The sequence below is a fragment of the Xenopus tropicalis genome, chromosome 6 (genome assembly GCF_000004195.4).
Source record: "Xenopus tropicalis strain Nigerian chromosome 6, UCB_Xtro_10.0, whole genome shotgun sequence".
Classification (NCBI taxonomy): domain Eukaryota; kingdom Metazoa; phylum Chordata; class Amphibia; order Anura; family Pipidae; genus Xenopus; species Xenopus tropicalis.
Window position 1 is genome coordinate 19490145 of NC_030682.2, and position 21806 is coordinate 19511950.

Genomic DNA, 21806 nt, shown 5'->3' on the forward strand with positions numbered 1-21806 from the left:
AGACAGGATGGGATGGGACAGAGCAGGCGTAGACTAGACAGGATGGGATGGAGCAGGCGTAGACTAGACAGGATGGGATGGAGCAGGCGTAGACTAGACAGGATGGGATGGAGCAGGCGTAGACTAGACAGGATGGGATGGGACAGAGCAGGCGTAGACTAGACAGGATGGGATGGAGCAGGCGTAGTCTAGACAGGATGGGATGGGACAGAGCAGGCGTAGACTAGACAGGATGGGATGGAGCAGGCGTAGACTAGACAGGATGGGATGGGACAGAGCAGGCGTAGACTAGACAGGATGGGATGGAGCAGGCGTAGACTAGACAGGATGGGATGGGACAGAGCAGGCGTAGACTAGACAGGATGGGATGGGACAGAGCGGGCGTAGACTAGACAGGATGGGATGGAGTAGCCGTAGACTAGACAGGATGGGATGGGACAGAGCAGGCGTAGACTAGACAGGATGGGACAGAGCAGGCGTAGACTAGACAGGATGGGATGGGACAGAGCAGGCGTAGACTAGACAGGATGGGACAGAGCAGGCGTAGACTAGACAGGATGGGATGGAGTAGCCGTAGACTAGACAGGATGGGATGGGACAGAGCAGGCGTAGACTAGAAAGGATGGGATGGAGCAGGCGTAGTCTAGACAGGATGGGATGGGACAGAGCGGGCGTAGACTAGACAGGATGGGATGGGACAGAGCGGGCGTAGACTAGACAGGATGGGATGGGACAGAGCGGGCGTAGACTAGACAGGATGGGATGGGACAGAGCGGGCGTAGACTAGACAGGATGGGACAGAGCGGGCGTAGACTAGACAGGATGGGATGGAGTAGCCGTAGACTAGACAGGATGGGATGGGACAGAGCAGGCGTAGACTAGACAGGATGGGATGGGACAGAGCGGGCGTAGACTAGACAGGATGGGATGGAGTAGCCGTAGACTAGACAGGATGGGATGGGACAGAGCAGGCGTAGACTAGACAGGATGGGATGGGACAGAGCAGGCGTAGACTAGACAGGACAGGACTAGACAGGACGGGACCAAACAGGGCTGGGCTTAAATAGGGCAGAGTCATCCCTGATTAGCTGACCCCACCTAGCCAATAAGACTACTGGGGTGATGTCACAAATCCCAGGACACAGGTGAATAGAAACACCAAGCTATCACCTCTTGCTGGCTGCTCTCCTGGCTCAGTGGTTAGGGAGAACAGCCAACAACCAGGAGGCCCTGGGAGCAAAGCCTAACAATAAGATTCACTAGTTTGGGGTGGTCACCAAATAATTGAATCTTTCACCGATATGACAACCTGGAGGTGGGCAAATGGGCTGGTCCAATCATTTGTTCCTTGGGCCAACAATGGGATTATAATTGCATTATAATATACAGGGCATCAGATTGAGGGTCACATCAGCACAAATGCGCCCCCCAATGCAATGGAAAAATTAAAACCTACCCGATCAACAACCGCTAGATTGTTGGGCAGATATTGGTCTTTTAGGCCCATTGGCTGGCACCATACACAGGCCAATAAGGTGTATCTGCCTGTGCATCACCGACAATTTATGTTTTAAAGGAGACCTAAAGCCTAAATAAAGATAGGCTAGTGGTGCTGTATTTTATGTACTGAACTTACTGTACCAAAAGAGAGGTTTAGCAGCCCTATAATAGCAATGATCCAGGCAGCTTGCCATCTTCTGGTCTTGTTAGGCCAGTTTTGAGTGTCAGTGGCACTGCACATGCTCAGTGACTTCCAGGCAGCTTTTAGAATCTAATCTTAAGCAACGAAATGAGGCTAGTCTGTCATAGAAGCTGACACTACAGGGCTTGTTATTAAGTTTCTGGTTTCTAAGCTGCGATGTAATGAGAATCTGAATTAGTTACTAATCAGCCTTATATTGTGACATTTATATTGTATATATACAGTATAGTGTGACATTTATATTCTATATATACAGTATATTGTGACATTTATATTGTATATATACAGTATAGTGTGACATTTATATTCTATATATACAGTATATTGTGACATTTATATTGTATATATATACAGTTTATTGTGACATTTATATTGTATATATATACAGTTTATTGTGACATTTTTATTGTATATATACAGTATATTGTGACATTTATATTCTATATATACAGTATAGTGTGGCATTTATATTCTATATATACAGTATAGTGTGACATTTATATTCTATATATACAGGATAGTGTGACATTTATACTCTATATATACAGTATATAGTGACTGGGTACCTAAGCTCAGGTTATACTGTGACATTTATAGTGTATATATACAGTATATAGTGAGTGGGTCCCTAAGCTCAGGTTATACTGTGACATTTATAGTGTATATATACAGTATATAGTGAGTGGGCCCCTAAGCTCAGGTTATACTGTGACATTTATAGTGTATATATACAGTATATAGTGAGTGGGTCCCTAAGCTCAGGTTATACTGTGACATTTATATTGTATATATACAGTATATAGTGAGTGGGCCCCTAAGCTCAGGTTATATTGTGACATTTATATTGTATATATACAGTATATTGTGAGTGGGCCCCTAAGCTCAGGTTATACTGTGACATTTATAGTGTATATATACAGTATATAGTGAGTGGGCCCCTAAGCTCAGGTTATACTGTGACATTTATAGTGTATATATACAGTATATAGTGAGTGGGTCCCTAAGCTCAGGTTATACTGTGACATTTATAGTGTATATATACAGTATATAGTGAGTGGGCCCCTAAGCTCAGGTTATACTGTGACATTTATATTGTATATATACAGTATATAGTGAGTGGGCCCCTAAGCTCAGGTTATACTGTGACATTTATATTGTATATATACAGTATATAGTGAGTGGGCCCCTAAGCTCAGGTTATACTGTGACATTTATATTGTATATATACAGTATATAGTGAGTGGGCCCCTAAGCTCAGGTTATACTGTGACATTTATATTGTATATATACAGTATATAGTGAGTGGGCCCCTAAGCTCAGGTTATACTGTGACATTTATAGTGTATATACAGTATATAGTGAGTGGGCCCCTAAGCTCAGGTTATACTGTGACATTTATAGTGTATATATACAGTATATAGTGAGTGGGCCCCTAAGCTCAGGTTATACTGTGACATTTATAGTGTATATATACAGTATATAGTGAGTGGGCCCCTAAGCTCAGGTTATACTGTGACATTTATAGTGTATATATACAGTATATAGTGAGTGGGCCCCTAAGCTCAGGTTATACTGTGACATTTATAGTGTATATATACAGTATATAGTGAGTGGGCCCCTAAGCTCAGGTTATACTGTGACATTTATAGTGTATATATACAGTATATAGTGAGTGGGCCCCTAAGCTCAGGTTATACTGTGACATTTATAGTGTATATATACAGTATATAGTGAGTGGGTACCTAAGCTCAGGTTATACTGTGACATTTATATTGTATATATACAGTATATTGTGAGTGGGCCCCTAAGCTCAGGTTATACTGTGACATTTATATTGTATATATACAGTATATAGTGAGTGGGTACCTAAGCTCAGGTTATACTGTGACATTTATAGTGTATATATACAGTATATAGTGAGTGGGTACCTAAGCTCAGGTTATACTGTGACATTTATAGTGTATATATACAGTATATAGTGAGTGGGCCCCTAAGCTCAGGTTATACTGTGACATTTATAGTGTATATATACAGTATATAGTGAGTGGGTACCTAAGCTCAGGTTATACTGTGACATTTATATTGTATATATACAGTATATTGTGAGTGGGCCCCTAAGCTCAGGTTATACTGTGACATTTATATTGTATATATACAGTATATAGTGAGTGGGTACCTAAGCTCAGGTTATACTGTGACATTTATAGTGTATATATACAGTATATAGTGAGTGGGTACCTAAGCTCAGGTTATACTGTGACATTTATATTGTATATATACAGTATATAGTGAGTGGGTACCTAAGCTCAGGTTATACTGTGACATTTATAGTGTATATATACAGTATATAGTGAGTGGGCCCCTAAGCTCAGGTTATACTGTGACATTTATATTGTATATATACAGTATATTGTGAGTGGGCCCCTAAGCTCAGGTTATACTGTGACATTTATAGTGTATATATACAGTATATAGTGAGTGGGCCCCTAAGCTCAGGTTATACTGTGACATTTATAGTGTATATATACAGTATATAGTGAGTGGGTACCTAAGCTCAGGTTATACTGTGACATTTATAGTGTATATATACAGTATATAGTGAGTGGGTCCCTAAGCTCAGGTTATACTGTGACATTTATAGTGTATATATACAGTATAGTGTGACATTTATATTCTATATATACAGTATAGTGTGACATTTATACTCTATATACACAGTATAGTGTGAGTGGGCCCCTAAGCTCAGGTTATACTGTGACATTTATAGTGTATATATACAGTATATAGTGAGTGGGCCCCTAAGCTCAGGTTATACTGTGACATTTATAGTGTATATATACAGTATATAGTGAGTGGGCCCCTAAGCTCAGGTTATACTGTGACATTTATAGTGTATATATACAGTATATAGTGAGTGGGCCCCTAAGCTCAGGTTATACTGTGACATTTATATTGTATATATACAGTATATAGTGAGTGGGTACCTAAGCTCAGGTAAGTGCCAGCAGCACAGAGAATGGGGGGCTACTGGGGGCATCTTTAGGGTTAAAGAGCCACCCTGCCACTGACTTCTGAAAGTCTATATTGGTCATAACGTGAATTTATAGTGAGATTATAAAGAGCTAGCATATAATTCACTGTATCAGCAGTATAATATTCAGGATAATCTCTTGCCAGCAAACACAGAGATGTGTAATAGCTTTCTCCAGAATTCCATCCATCTCCCTCTGATTGTGCGTGAATGTAGGACAATGGGGTTTCTGGGATGACGTTGCAGTCGCACTCAATATATAGCAGCTAATGGCTTTCTTTAGCAATCTAATCATTTATTCCGTAAACCCAGACAGTGCCCTATAAATCACGTATCACCCCCGATAATCAATGTACATTCATTTTACTCTCCACCAAAACATTTATTGCCGTATATGGAATAACTGACACAACGGAAAGAACCGAGGAGTATTTTACTGTTATTAAAGTGAGGTGTACCGTAAATCAACATTAAGCGGAAATAGACGGCATTTATTATTTTCCCCTTGCCTGTGAAATTCAATTCTGATATTGTCAGAATATTCCAGGGAAAGTGGTAAATCATACTTATGATTCCAAACACAGGATATATCATAGGGAGCTTTGATTTGTAACCAGTATCAGGCTGCAAATGGGGAATGATAGCTTGATAGATGCCTTATAGACAGACAGATAGATGGATAGATAGACCAACAGACAGACTGATAGATTGATAAATATAATATCTGTTAATACAAAAAGATATTGGATTTTCTATTACATTTCCCTTTATTTACATTCTAACTGCTTCTTTAATAGATAAATGATAGACAGTATGTAGGTAGGTAGATAACTGATCTATTTACTTACAGACCATCTGATACATGAGAGATAGATAGAAAGATAAACACAAAGATAGATGGATAGATAGATAGATAGATGATAGATAGATGATAGATAGATAGATACATAGATAGACAGATAGATAAACAGACAGACAGACAGACAGGCAGACAGACAGGCAGACAGACAAAATAACACACCCATGGGTAGATCAACTCATAACCTATACAAAAGGGAGATAGATGATAGATAGATGACAGATAGATAGATAGATAGATAGATAGATAGATGATAGATAGATAGATGATAGATAGATAGATAGATACATAGATAGACAGATAGATAAACAGACAGACAGACAGACAGGCAGACAGACAAAATAACACACCCATGGGTAGATCAACTCATAACCTATACAAAAGGGAGATAGATGATAGATAGATGACAGACAGACAGATAGATAGATAGATAGATAGATAGATAGGTGACAGGCAGACAGAAAGAACGACAGATAGATAGATTGATTGATAGATAGATAGATAGATAGATAGATAGATAGAAATACAAACCACCAGGTAGATTAGCTTATAACCTATACAAGAGATGCATATATAGATAGATGATAGATAGATAGATAGATAGATAGATAGATAGATAGATAGAGTAGATTGAAAGATAGAAAGAAAGATAGATAGAAAGATAGATAGATGATAGATAGATAGATGATAGATAGATAGATAGATAGACAGATAGATGATAGATAGATAGATGACAGACAGACAGACAAACTGATAGATTCCGTAGAGTTAAAGTGACAGATGGATAGCTAGACAGATATAAAACATATCCTTTCTGCTGATACAATGAGATACTGAATTCCCCCCTTATGTTTCCTTCTACGTCTGTGATAATTGCCTTCTATTGCTTTACAATTAACTGCAGACATTTTGCTCCAGAGTGCAGTTGTTAGGGCGCAGGCAGGCAATAGGTTAGCGGATTTATGATTTCACTTACAAGCGTCTCATATATTTAGCAGCCTGCCAGTTTCCTTCTCCTTCACACACTAAATACAGCCTTTGCTTAACTGATAAATCATACCAGGAACGGTATATTATTCTGCTGCTTCTGATCTAGCCAACACTGTCTCTAAACTCCAAATACTAAACCAGATCACAAACACTAAAAACATGCATTGAACCCACAGGTGGGTGCTAAAATGGTAACCGATAGGCAGAGGATTAGCACCCAGCCTTGCACCCAAGGGCAGTTACTCAGCAAGAAACATACTCTACTTAGCCTTGAACCTTAGTTCATATACATCGAACAAAATGCAAGAAGATGCCCCTATTAGGAAGATATTCTTTGGATGACTCTTAGATTGTAAGCTTTACAGGGCAGGGACCTCCGTCCTTCCTTTGATACACATTAAAGGGCACTAAGCGGTGCAAAATGTTGTGTTTTTAGGAATAAACTTAGGGCAAGGCAAAATGTGTAAAAAAATGTGTAATTACCCAATAATAATAATAATAATAATAATAATAATAAAGTAGCCCTAATGTCTTGTAATTGCTGTTAGCTAATGTGGTGTAAACCCAAGTCTGATGTGTTATTCTAGGCTTCAGAATAAGAAAATGATAAAGAAAAATCCTAGATCAGAATAAAATGTTTTCATGCTTGTATAGCAATGCAGTTTTAGTGCGGTGGAGTGACAGGGTCATGCAGGTGCCTCAAGGTGGCCAACAAAAATGTGGTGGCCCAAGGGCTTTATTCTTGTCAGAATAAGTAAGTCCTTTTGATGTATGCAGCAGATTATACCCCTGCCTTGTTATTTTTATCATGGCCTTTGTGCCCTTTGTGCTACAGTGGCCACAATGTTCAGGGTAATTTGCCCCTGATTGCACCTGTACCTTTAAGTGCAGAAATAACATATGTGACTTGGTTCTCTTACCTCTAGTCATTACAATGGCCGCCAAAGCCTTGTGGCGAGAACACACCGACGAAAAGTGATCTGTCAGTTCCTGGAATTTCTGTATGACCAGCTGATATACACAGTCTGCAAAGTCCTAAAAAACACAAAAAAACCCCCACAAAAAGTAAGTCACAACTCTTGTATGAACCATTTCCATAGCTGCTTTCTAAAGGCACATTACACAAAAGTACCAACGCTTCTTGCAGTTGCTGACTCCATCCGGTCAAACATGAGGGCCCGTAACCTGGTCTGTAAGCAGAGCTCAGCAGTTCATATTTCCAACTGAAATCACAGTCAAATACATTTTCTATTGATCCCATACATACAGCACAACGCTGTTTGGGGGTACTGATAACAGGGTACCATGGAAGAGAACCTGAGTTGTCTTTAATGGGACAGTAACATGCAACGTAATCTACTAATGTCCCACCTCCATCTACCTCCATCTACCAACATCCCCATCTCTGGGCAACATTGAGGAAAAGTCTAATTTCAGCAATTTGACCTGCCCAGTGTTTTTTTTCCAACTCCTAACAAAGATTGGAGAAGACCTTGAAATACTTGGTTTTTATCCAACTGTGCCGCCATATCTACATTTTACGATATTGGAGTCTAGAATTTATTTTATTACAATTATCTCTTGTTTTTTTTTTAAAATTAACTACATTACAGTAGTTTCCCTTTGCTTTATTTTCCCAAGATTCTATGTAGGTCCCACAGTTTTAGCCTTGATTAATAGCCATTGTCTCCCAGGTAGCCTACATAGCACCTCCTACAGGTGTTCTATTGTGTTATAATCCTAGTGCAAGGGGTCAGAAGCAGTGTCGGACTGGCCCATCAAGATACCATGAAAACTCCCGGTGGGCCCAGGTGTCAGTGGGCCCTCCTGCTCACCTAGCCATTTTTCTTGTATGCTTTTACCATGGTCATTCCTCATTTCTATATGAGAAAATAAATAGAAGGAAGAATAAATAATAATATGTATGAAAAAGTGATTAAGAAAATAAATAATGCGATTGAAGAGAGAAGGAAAAATTGTTTGGAGTCTAAGGTTTTCTGGTGGGCCCCTGGCACCCCATTCCAACACTGGCCAGAAGTAAGGAGGAGCCTAGCAGTCAAGGGGTGTATAATGACGTCAGTGGGCAGGTTGCCATCAGATTTGATAGTAGGGACAAGACCCTAGGTATTCCCATTGGGTGTACTAAGGCATATTCCAAATATATGCAAACATAGATAATCCCCTGTAGTAAGAACACTTCTGCAGGTAAATGTGAGGTCTAGGGCCCCATTAAGGGTTGTAAAGAAAGAAACAGCAAGGGGAGTTAGTGAGTAAATTGAGCCCTTAGTCCAATGAGCAGCTTGTGAATGGCGAAGGCCCAGTTTCTCCCCCATCGCAAGATCAAGAAATGTTTTTCTGCAAAAGGCAAATCTTACGAACTAATTAAAAGTGGTGGCTGGGAATGGGGCTTAATGCATCTGTTACCCAAGGGCTTTTTAGATGGGCATTAATTGAAAATAAAGGCATTGCCTGACTTTTATAAAAGATGTAAACAGTTTCTGCATAGACCTTAACAGCGGCTAATGGTGTAATTCATTTAACATTTTGACATCTTTGCAATTTAATGACATTGCCTCTTTGTATGCGATAGCAACCCACTAAACCTATTAAAAGACCCATTCATATTCATGGAATATGCATTTGCAGAGGAGAAGTGGATATTATTTTAATGTTATAATCAAAAGAAAAGGTCAACTTCAGAATCATATAAATAAACCAAGGTAAGGAAAGCAAGAATATAAAGCAAACCTTCTGCCCTGTTATTGGAACGTGGTTTTATCTAAGGCTCTTGATAAACTCTTTACCCCTGTACTTGTGGAGAGAAACAGTTGCGGAGTTTGAGTGCCAAGTGTTGTTGCTAAGTGACTGCTTGGTTTATTCAATGTATTTTTTAAATCTGGTAGACTATGAAATATGTCATAAAGTTCCCAATCTAAAGGAGGAGGAAAGGTAAAAACTAAGTACGGTAAGCTTTATCAGCCATAAGAACTCACAGTGTCCTCTATCAAAAGAAACAGAGGATTTCTTGTCTCCTTATTTGTAAACATGTTCTTGGGTATCAGACTTCCTCTCTCAGAAAAATCCTTCATTTCCAGGCTCTCTCCCTTCTCCTGCTCCCCCCCTCCCTTAAGAATTCCTAAAACTCACCCCCGTCCCCATAGGAATGTGTAATCTGAGCTACCAGCAGCTAGAGCTGCAGCAGGAAGCTACGGAGACCAAGCTACAATGGCAGCTGCTATCTTAAACAAATGGAGGGAGCGTCAAGGGCTCTTTACTCAGGTATGGTAAAGAATAAATATACAGTATTGTTCTAGGTGGAACTAATGTGGCGAATCTATTGGCAGTAAAATGCCAAAATGACTTTCCTTCTCCTTTAAAACTCAGCGTTTACCATTAGACCTGCAGATTAAAAATATGATCTAAATGTATAGGAAATCCTCTGCATAAATTTCTACTAGTTTTAGTGATATGGGAATTAAATAATGATGTAACTGTGGAAAGGGAAAAAAAAAACTGATATAATGGAAATCCAACTCCGAAACCAGATACTAACCTTGGTTTATAATCCTAAAAGTTAATCTGATTTATTCATTTTCGTGTTCATATTTTGCATAAATCAGGGCTAAAACATAATTTTTGCTGCTGCATTTTTCTTGTGCGGTTTTACAAAAATGAGTTTAAAAAATTGGTGGTTAAAAATTGCTACAAATCCTCACAATTACTGATAACAATGTAATATTAATACATAGGTATACAAATTAATAAACATGCCCCCTAATATTATATTGCCAGGTAACGTTTTGGGATTTTGAAAAAACCCCCAAGGTAAGGTAAAAACCAAAGTGTCTGCTGATATCAAAAAGTTTTGTTAAAAAAATAAAAAATAATAATAAAATACATTTTTTTGCCATGATTTATGTGGCAAAACATAAGCATTAAATTGAATTCATCTGGTTGTAAGTGTAGTGATCAAAGCCATTTGCTGATTGGTTGCTACTGGTTACTGCACTGGTGCAATTAAGTACATATTTTAGTAAATATCCCCCATCAACAAATTGAGGACATTGGCTGTGTTTTTTTTAACCTAAATTAGTGCCCAATGTAGTTAATTTAAAAAAAAAAAGCTCAAATTTCACTTTCCCTTATTTCGAACAAGAGGCCACCCTTGCCGAGTAAATACCAACAGAATTATATCAGGTTTTGCCTTTTTTAGGCTTCATTTGAACTGATTGTTGTGGAACCCAGATGTTCGCCCTTCTGACAGCTGTCACTAGAGTAACATTTACAAAACCTTCACAAGCAACAATAAAGGTCACTCAGAAGCAGCCCTTGTACCAAAGACAATGTTGTGCTTCTTGCTTCATGCCATAAGATATGATAAAATGGAACACATTTCATTTTTTACCCTAATATCTCAGTATCCAGTAATGTCAATCCTATGGGTTTGGCCTCTAGGTTTAAGCCGAAGGCCCATTAATGTCAGCCACCACTCTATTCCCAGTTGAGGGTACAAACAGCTTCAGATCCTCTTACTCCCAACACCAAACACACAATAGTGTCCTTTTCAGAAGAAAGTCACTTGGGCAATGAGATTACCGCAGCTACATAAAGGTGCAAGTAAAGATGAGCAGAATAGTTCAGAATGGTGAGACATTTTTTTTTACCCAAAAGGTAATGACATTTTCTTTCAGTGTTTTATTCTAGCCAGTGGGATGGCATTGCGGGGAGATTAGTTGTCCAGAGTTTGTCGTGGCGCGACTAATCTCCTTGTGTGTCACTGCCCTTATGGTCATTCCCTATTTCTGAACTAAGAAGAGAAATAGATGGAAGCAGGGGAGGAACGGTTGGGCAGAGGGAGTGCCGGCAAAGGGTCGGGTCTGGGCCACCGGGGCCCAACAGGATTTTTCCCGGTGTCCCGGCGACCCAGTCCGACCCTGGATGGAAGCATGTAAATAAAAGAGACTAGGAGAGGTTGGGTGAGGGAAGGAGGAAAAATAGTTTGGAGAGTGGGCCTAGGGTCTAAGGTTTTTTGGTGGGCCCCTGGGTTCCCAGTCCGACACTGGGTAAATCCACAAAACAAGGTCCCGCAATAAATAATTACATGTGGAAATATAGAATGTCTCTCTATCTGTCCTGTTTTGCTTTCCTGGAACATTTGTAAAATTTGCACAAAATTCACAAAATGCGGCAACTACAGAACTTTTTTTAGCCATGACAGCAAGTTTTTTTGCCACAGTCGTGACTTATGTGGCGAAACAGCAAATTTATTGACACAACTTTTTTTGATTTGACACAACTTTTTCCTCACTGGGTAAAATTCACCAATTGGCGAAAGCAAATCCATGCGTGGCAAAAACATTTGCTCATCACCCACATAATAACGATGCCAATCCTTAATTCATTGTAGATCCTTGCGATCTACAATGTTCTTCTGCTCCTAGAACACCGGTTTTAGTAGATTTGTTTAATGCTACATTTATATGCGACACCTTCACTAAATAGTTGAGAATTATTCCTCCAATTCGTTTTAGGAATATATTTCACCTGCTTAACATTCTACATTTAATATCCGGGACTGTAACTTGTTTTCTGATTTGTTCTATAGATACTTTCGCCGAGTTGTATCTCTATCAATATGCACAGACTTTAATAGAACGATAAATACATTTCACAAAGCAGACATATAATAAACCTTTAAGCAAGCCGTAATCACCCTGATGAACCATGCCTGCGGCGAGCTCAATGATACACACAAGTAATGCTTCATGGTTTGCACTGCTGGGCATCTGAGTGAAGATGGCATTCCACTTGTGTCACGGAGATATTAAATCGATAGATTATCCCAAAGAAAGCCTTTTTGTAAATATTTTTTTTTTATTCATCTCCTGCCTCTGGGTTTATTGGATAAAATATCTGAAAGGTTAGATTAGCATACAGGCTTGGGCAGAGTTTATAGAAGCACAGAGAAAAGTTGCAGTTTTGTGTTATTTAAAGTCACTTGCAGGCTCACTAGGTAAAGTAAGGGCTAGACACACAGAGCTACTTAGTAGCAGCTACTTGTCACGGCTACTAAATGCCAGAAAATACCCTGCCATAGACAATACTGAGACTCAGTAAATTATCTATTTTTGTAGCTGTGACAAGTAGCTGCTACTAGTAGGAATACTGTTCTTGAACAGTATAGTATAGTATCCAAGGCTATTGTGATACTAATATCTACAGTCAGTATTAATGGTTGTATATATAGTTTATATATGTGAGTGTATAGATTGGTAAGTATAGGGTGTGGGTGCTGGGTTTACTTGGAAGGGTTGAACTTGATGGACTCTGGTCTTTTTTCAACCCTATGTAACTGTTCTCCAGCAGAATCCTGCATTGGAATCTGTTTTTCAAAAACACCAATTTTTATATTTAATTTTTAATAGCCATATTCTTTATTTCCCAGGGTGCCACAACCATGTGACCTGTGCTCTGATAAACTTCAGTCACACTTTACTAATAGACCTAATATCCTTGCATTTTATGGTAGGGGGTACATTTTTCCCTATATAGTGATGAATTATGGATTTTAGATGTTTGGTAAATTCTAGGTAGATTGCTGGCCAGTTAGATGGAAATTTGTTTGTGCCCCAAAATTTTCTTGGAATGAATGCCCAGTTACCGATACAACGTTGGTTTCATATAACTGTTACCTTCATAAATTGTAGCATTGGAAGTGAGGGCTGTTTTATAGCTAAAGATAAGCACCTCTATTTGTCACGAGTGGTGTTACTCTGACCAAAGCTTTGACCAGGAATGATGGCCTAGACCTAAAATATCTGGAAAAAGTTGATTCTAGTTGAGGCTATACCCTCAGAGCAACCACAGCAGCTTTTCAATGTGTATAAATACAAAGATAAACATGTTTATAGGAAATATATATAGGAATATCTGCTTGTAGGGCACGTTCTCTATTCACATTATTTTGTTCTGTAACTACAAATATCATAAACCCCAACAGTGATGGGTTTGATTTCTACTTGTCACTGCAAGTCATCAATGAACTTTGCCCCTTGGACATGAGTTTTGGGGATTACTGTGGTTTCTGGAGTTGGGTTTCACCAGTGCACTGAGCCTCTTATGGATAATTACAACTGGCTTAGGTGATAACTAAATCTACACAACACCAAGCAAATTCTGCAATGCTCATACTTGTTATAGCTTGATGTGTGATGCTGAATGTATGGAACCTGACTTTCAAACCTTGCCCTTCCATTGTTTTGGATAATTTCAGAGTCTGATCCCCCTCCCCTCAGATTAATGTGACTGAGGACACTGGGCACTCAGAAGCATCATTTCCATCATGAATGAGAACTGAGTAGTGATGGACAAAAAAATTTGCCACACATGAATTCTGGGCAAATTTCCACATTTTGCCATTGGCATATTTTTTCACGAAACGGGCGACAAAATTTACCATGGAAAAATTCGCCACATGCAATTCCAAAAATTGTCACGCTCGTCAAAAGAATTGTCTCTCGTGTCAAAAAGGATTGTCTTGCGTCAGAAAGAATTGTCTTGCGCCAAAACAATTATCTCTCATCAAAAGGATTGTCTCTCATTAAAGAATTGTCTCTCACGTCAAAAAGAATTGTCTCTCATTAAAGAATTGTCTCTCACGTCAAAAAGAATTGTCTTGCGCCAAAAGAATTGTCTCTCTCATCAAAAGTATTGTCGCACCTCAAACATATTGTCACGTCAAACTTATCTTTTTTTTAACGTGCAACATTTCCCCCCCTGTTTCGCGATTTTTTTTCCGGTTCACAAAGTGAAACAGAACAGATTCGCTCATCACTAGCACCGATAGGCTGAGCAGAACTTCCCCTATAGTGGATGGAAACTGAGAGTCCCAAGATGGCGGCAGAGAACATGGCAGTAGATTTCTACCAATAATAGAGCATAATTTCTGGTTTGTGCAACACATAAATAATATGGTTTGGCTTTTTACTGACTTTAAATTTGATGCACTGCCATTACCTCTATATGTAGCTTATCTAATGCATCCTAAATCCCATGATGAGAATGATGTGGCTGCTCCAGTTCCTATAAATAGATGCAGATATACTGAGAATAAATGTTAAGTGCACACTATAAGCCATGCTTTTAAGCTTTCCTGTTGCTTTAATAATAGAAATGAAGAGTAACAAATAAAGGTGCTTATTTTTAGCTATAAAACAGCCCCCACTTCCAATGCAACGTGCCAAGAAAAGTACCAGAAATGCCCCCTCATTTTTCCGGCCTACTGTTTAACAGTTTGTGATAAACCGTCATGTATTGCTTGCAAAAGGAACAATGTCAATATGGATACTGTTGAATTGTTCCAAAGTCAATAGTACATCTGGTGGCCGGGCCATTTTCGTTCCCAAACCTTAACCTATAAAGCCCTTCCCTACAGGGACATATGTAAGGTTGGCTGCCGCGCTGAATAATTTAGAAGTGTGAAGCAGCATGCCCATTTGCCAGCCCTGTAACCGCTTTAGGGCAAGCCTCAGGTGTCAAGCTGTTGTACTAGAACAGATATTAAATTAGCACAAATGTTATGTTTTTTTTCCCCGCCACTTAAAAGCTCTATAAATCGGCTTACACAGGGGGATGGTTGATGCCGAAAACATATTGCTTCGTCTGTAGTCTTTCAAATTACATTTTGCATCTGTGTGGCAGGCCTCCCCTAACAATGTATTTACTCCATTTTGATATCTTGTTATTTGCTGCCATTCCGGCAAACCCGGAGCTTATGGCCGAAATGAAATTGTCTGCATTTGTATTCTCATATGTGGTTTTTTGAGACTTGTCAGGATCGATAGAGGTGAAAGGGTTGAAAGTACAACGCGCGCTGGGTTCTGCCGCAATGTTCCATTCAGCTCAGTGTCCTGAATTACAGATAAAGATGTGTAAAACACATTCTTGTAATTACAAAGAGCACGGCTCGGATTAATTCCTTTGTTGCTCAAGGCTGTGAGGCCCACAAGAGTTAAACCCAAGTCCTCTGCCCTATTCGTGATCTCAGCGAGGCTTTATATAGAAGCACGTCTCTGCTCTGGATGGTGAGGACACAATTGAAGCAAAAGGCACTCATTACAGGCATATTGGATTTCTTTTTTTTTTTATTTCTGTCAAGGTTCATGCTGTCTTTTAGCCTAGAAGTTGTGGATATCCTGCTGTAGCAATGCTAATGGCCTGATACTTGATTTGTAGGGGCATATGGCAATCTGCTTTTCATACTATTGAAGTGTTGGATCTCTCCTCAGGTTTCAAATTATCTGGCAAGACTTCGCAAAGTTGGAGTAGAACTAAACTTTCTGACAAACTCGAATGAATCACTGAATGGTGCTTTTGCCTAAATGGTTGTTCCCAGGGATTAAAGGCATCAGCCAAAGAATAATCCAAATCCGACTTTTATTTATGCTACAACTCAAATATATAGCTGCCAACTGCTTCTAATGTCCAATGCAAAAAGGCATGGGAAATATTTTCCTATAAATGGGTGTTTGGTGATGACAAAATTGATGTAGTTCACATTGCTCACTGCTAATGATGAGTGAATCTGCCCATTTCGCTTTGCCAAAAAATTCTCAAAACTGCTGAAAAATTCGCAAAACAACGAAAAATGCATGAAACTTCTTCGGCATGCGCAACTTTTTTGACACAACAGTGGTAAATTTTTGCGCCAGTTTCACAAACCCTTTGCCAATGACAAAATGCTGAATTTCACAGCGAATACAAGCCTGGCTAAAAATTTCGCTCATCACTACTCACTGCTTTTTTTGTATTATTAGAAATGATGGATCCACAATGTTCAAGTGTAAGGATTGTATAAACCACCTTGGAGTTCAATGACCTGTATAAAAGAAAACCATCTCTGGCCTTGTGCCTTTATGTGGTAATGGAACACTTTGGTACCATTCTAGTACAGGTATGGAATCCCTTATCCAGAAACCCATTATCCAGAAAGCTCTGAATTACAGAAAGCCTGTCTCCCATAGACTCCATTTTTATCAAATAATTCTGATTTTTAAAATTGATGTACTTTTTCTTTGTAATAATAAAACAGTACCTGTACTTGATCCCAACTAAGATATAATTACCCCTTATTGGGGGCAGAACAGCTCTGTTGGGTTTATTTAATGGTTAAATGATTCCCTTTTCTCTGTAATAATAAAACAGTACCTGTACTTGATCCCAACTAAGATATAATTACCCCTTATTGGGGGCAGAACAGCCCTATTGGGTTTATTTAATGGTTAAATGATTCCCTTTTCTCTGTAATAATAAAACAGTACCTGTACTTGATCCCAACTAAGATATAATTACCCCTTATTGGGGCAGAACAGCCCTATTGGGTTTATTTAATGGTTAAATGATTCCCTTTTCTCTGTAATAATAAAACAGTACCTGTACTTGATCCCAACTAAGATATAATTACCCCTTATTGGGGGCAGAACAGTCCTATTGGGTTTATTTAATGGTTAAATGATTCCCTTTTCTCTGTAATAATAAAACAGTACCTGTACTTGATCCCAACTAAGATATAATTACCCCTTATTGGGGGCAGAACAGTCCTATTGGGTTTATTTAATGGTTAAATGATTACCTTTTCTCTGTAATAATAAAACAGTACCTGTACTTGATCCCAACTAAGATATAATTACCCCTTATTGGGGGCAGAACAGCCCTATTGGGTTTATTTAATGGTTAAATGATTCCCTTTTCTCTGTAATAATAAAACAGTACCTGTACTTGATCCCAACTAAGATATAATTACCCCTTATTGGGGGCAGAACAGCCCTATTGGGTTTATTTAATGGTTAAATGATTCCCTTTTCTCTGTAATAATAAAACAGTACCTGTACTTGATCCCAACTAAGATATAATTACCCCTTATTGGGGACAGAACAGCCCTATTGGGTTTATTTCATGGTTAAATGATTCCCTTTTCTCTGTAATAATAAAACAGTACCTGTACTTGATCCCAACTAAGATATAATTACCCCTTATTGGGGGCAGAACAGCCCTATTGGGTTTATTTAATGGTTAAATGATTCCCTTTTCTCTGTAATAATAAAACAGTACCTGTACTTGATCCCAACTAAGATATAATTACCCTCAGTGACTCAGGGTTTCCACTGGGGGGATCTATCTCACTGTAGTGCCCATCCTATCCATCTTCAACTCAGCCAGGTGTGGCTGTGAATATTCAGTCTCCCTGTCTCTGCACCGTCAGATCTATTGCCCAATGATTATTGTACAAAGGAAGTACTTTTTGTCTTTTCAGTTAACCACTGGCACTCGTTTCTTACATTCCTTGATAGAGAAGGTTGCAATATAACAGTGCTCTACTGTTCAGCAGCTATAGTCTCAAGGGGAATCATATGCCACCCCCTACACCCCCTACCACTGGTTTGCTAAATACACCAGTACAGTTACCTAGAGCAGCCAATGAAATCTCTTTTTCCATTTTGGTATCATGTAATAGACCAGGGATCCCCAACCTTTTATACCTGTTAGCCACATTTAAATGGAAAAAGTTTTGGAGAGCAACACAAGCATGAAAAAGGTTCCTGGGGTGCCAATAAGAGCTATAATTGACTATTTCATAGCCCCTATGTGGACTGGCAGCCTACAGAAGGCTCTGTTTGGCATTATACTGGGTTTTTATGCAACCAAAACTTGCCTCCTTACCAGAAATGAAAAAATAACCTGCTTTGAAGGCCACAGGGAGCAACATCCAAGGGGTTGGGGAGCAACATATTGCCCCCGAGCCACTGGTTGGGGATCACTGTAATAGACAGATCAGAACTGACTGGTTTCAATAGGCAACAACACCAGTGCAGTTTAGCACCCATTTTAGTAAATCTGTCGCACAGAATTCCAAAAGACAGTCTTGCCTGGTGAATGTTTAGAAAATAACGCTGAGAAGTCCCAGCCAACTGATGAAGTAATAAATGGCTATCCAACAGTTTGTGATAAAAAAAAAACTAAAACTAATTTATTTTTTGTTTGTACTATGCTATTATTGACACAGCATTCAGCCAAGATATATATCGCCTTTTCTTGCCGCCTTTCCATCTCTTGTCATTTTTGCAACGGCAGAATAGAAATAAGTACAAACTATACTAATCCCGGCTTCAACCTTGGAAGATGTGAGCCGTGTGCAACCTTTTTTTTTCTTCTGATGCGATAAAATCTTGCCCGTAACCATGTCCAACCTTTTCAGCAGCAAGTCCAGATGGCTTTGCAGCCCGTATAACAGACTTTACCCACTGAAGCCTTTCTAAGTGCCAGCATATCTCCGTCTCTCAGTTGTGGTAAATTCACAGAGAAAAGCGTAAAGAAAATAGCTCACATTAAAGGTCTCCAGGAGCAAGCAGACAAGAAAAGCAAATTATACCTGTTGGACTGATGCTTTTCTCTGGACTGAGGAAAAAAAGTCCTTGGTTAAGATGCTTTGTTGTCTATAAGAGAAATGTTGGACTTTAAGTGTGGAGTGGGAATAGCATTAGATTTGATTTGTATGGAAATGGTAATGATAGTAAAAATGTAATTTCGGCACGTACTTGCCACCTAGAATGAAAAAGAAATGCACAGTAGGAGTTTCAGTACGGCCGGACTAAAATGTTCCTATGATTCAAAACAAGCCAGATATTTATTTGTGCTCCATAGAGGGTGGGGAGAGACCCAGTAAACAAGGGAGCTATTTTGCTTGACTGTAGTCAGAATTAAGAAGAGACTCCTTGACGATAGAGAGTGCTCAGTATGAAATAGTCATTTACTGGAGGACTGCGGGGGGAGGAAAGGAGGCCTCACTGGGATGATAGTAGTGGTGCTTTCTTATCTGTGAAATGGAGGCCAGACATTGCAGCTATTGAGGCCTTGCCATTTTTAATGGTTGAGGTGCCTTCTCCAGTACAATAAACAGCAGCAGTCATACTCAGTTATACTCTGGTACAGAGTGAGTGCAGGAACCAGAACCAGTCAGTCCTTGACAATAGGGCTAATGTTTAGAAATGCATCCTCATGTGCAGAGATGCCAAGATGGGTGCAATTCTTGCATGCACTGATGCTGCTTATAAATGATTCTTGAGTTGTACAAGTCCTGCCTCTTCTCCTGCATTGTAAGCAAGAGCACCTATGGATGCAAGGAGCTATCTGGATCTGGAGCTATCACCACCCTAAACATAGCAGTAATTCCAGGGAAAGTGCCAACAACCTCCTACATCCACAACCCTCAACTGGATTCCACCATGCATAAACGCTCTCTTCTCAACTGATAACAAAGAGGATAAGGTAGTCTCTGAGACCATCTAAAATTACTCTCAGCAAGTACCATGGGTGTTGCAGTCTATTACATTCTATCATACTCCAGTGATAAAAGAAGTTCTGACATTTTTGCTGGATATCTTTACTAAATTCCAGTGCTTTATATGGCAAAAGAGTAGGCAGCAAGCATTATATTTTGCCTAGAACATAATGAATATTAAACATTGTAAAAAGTGCAGCTTTTGGGTGCAATTTGCCATGTTTTTTCCAACAAGTCAGTGTGGGTAGAATTCCTATATTATTTCAGCAGTGTGTTGAGTTATATCTACCACGATTGCATAACATGCGCCTAAAGCTGTAAAGTGCAAAATATTGGTGCAAAGCTCCAACTGAATGTATTCTTTGTGCCTTAAGGCTCGAGTATTTGCGCTCCTAGAATGAGCAATGCAAAAAGGATGGATAGGAGGTAGGTGGAAAAGCTTGTACATCATTGTGCCGGGCTCCCTTGAGCCTCACAGCTCCCAGTCTGCACATTGTGCCACATGTTTATGGTGCCGCAGGGTGCAGTAGCAGTGCTAAAGGTCAAGGGACAACTTTTTATAGGGAAACTATACCCCCAGAATAAATACTTAACCAACTGAAGATTAAAGAATCTTACCAAACTAACCATGGCAACAATATCATTTATATTGTTGCTTGAAATAGACGGAGCAATACAGCTTGCATATTGGATGCTCTGGTGCAGTTTAGCGCTTATGTTACTAAGCCATATAATATCTTATATTTTCAAAAAAATTGTAATTGTTTCAAACAGTTTTAACTGTATAAGCGTTTTCTCTCAGATCTGCTCTGATCTTTCATTACCTGCGCTGGGAAGTTATTGAATTGTTCCATCAGCTTTTCCCTTTGTAATAAGTCATTTCTCATATTTTCATTAATTCTTATCTGAGCACTTTGTTCTCTGATTAACGGAATGTTGAGAACCTTGATCCTGTATCTCTTATGGAAATGTGTCTAACGTATCCCTTTACAGTTTCAGTTTGCTAGAACTCATATTTTGGGGGTTGAAAATACCATAGATTTTAGCAAAACTAATGAGCCTCTGCCTTGTTATATGGTAACGTGTGTCTTTTTCATGATATAAATTTTCCTCTCACTCACCTACATAGCTGGTCCCAGGAACCAGTCAATTCAATCAGTGTTATGACAATAGTCAGTAGTGGGTCCAAACCACAATGACCAATATACCTGTAGGTATATGTATGTATGTATATCTTTATTTATAAGCTGTTCCCTTCCCTATTACAGTGCTGCTGTATTAACTTTACAGACATCAAGCAAAACGTCCCAAATGAACCATGAGATGTAAGTGATTGAGCTTAATACAAGTTGCCCCAGGGACCGGTCCGATTGCCATCTTGGAGTCAGGAAGGAATTTTTTCCCCTCTGCGGCAAATTAGAGAGGCTTCAGATGGGGTTTTTTGCCTTCCTCTGGATCAACTAGCAGTTAGGCAGGTTATATATAGGCATTATGGTTGAACAAGATGGATGTGTGTCTTTTTTTAACCTAACTTACTATGTTACCCTCAATATGGGTCTCTTTTTAAATATCATGAATAAAAGTTAATTTTTATATTCTCCCTTATGTGAACACATCTAGGTATCAATAAGGTACCATTAGCCTCTTTTAGTTTGGGCCAATTTAAATTACTATGGAGGATATAAACCTGCTTTAACTGGGGCAATAATACCAACAGGAAGGGTAAATCAAGCTACACTGAATTAGCCCCCTACTACAGCACCAAGAACCTAAGCAAATATTCCCTTTTCTTGGCCTTGTGATTTAAAAGTTTTGGGGTTTTTTTGGTTGCTGACTTTTGTACAACAATACGAAAAATCATATGACAAAAGGTTGCGACTTTTTTCTA

At 39.2% G+C, this 21806-nt stretch overlaps 1 protein-coding gene across 2 annotated transcripts in view; it reads right to left on the reverse strand.

Annotated features, from left to right (window-relative positions):
- The window catches only part of adarb2 (adenosine deaminase, RNA-specific, B2 (inactive)), a 401728-nt gene that overhangs the window by 57904 nt on the left and 322018 nt on the right, over positions 1 to 21806 (reverse strand). For both annotated transcript variants that reach the window (XM_031903941.1, XM_031903942.1), the window contains exon 4: positions 7503 to 7617. In XM_031903941.1, coding sequence (XP_031759801.1) covers positions 7503 to 7617 — 115 coding nt within the window. The remainder of the gene's footprint in view (positions 1 to 7502; positions 7618 to 21806) is intronic.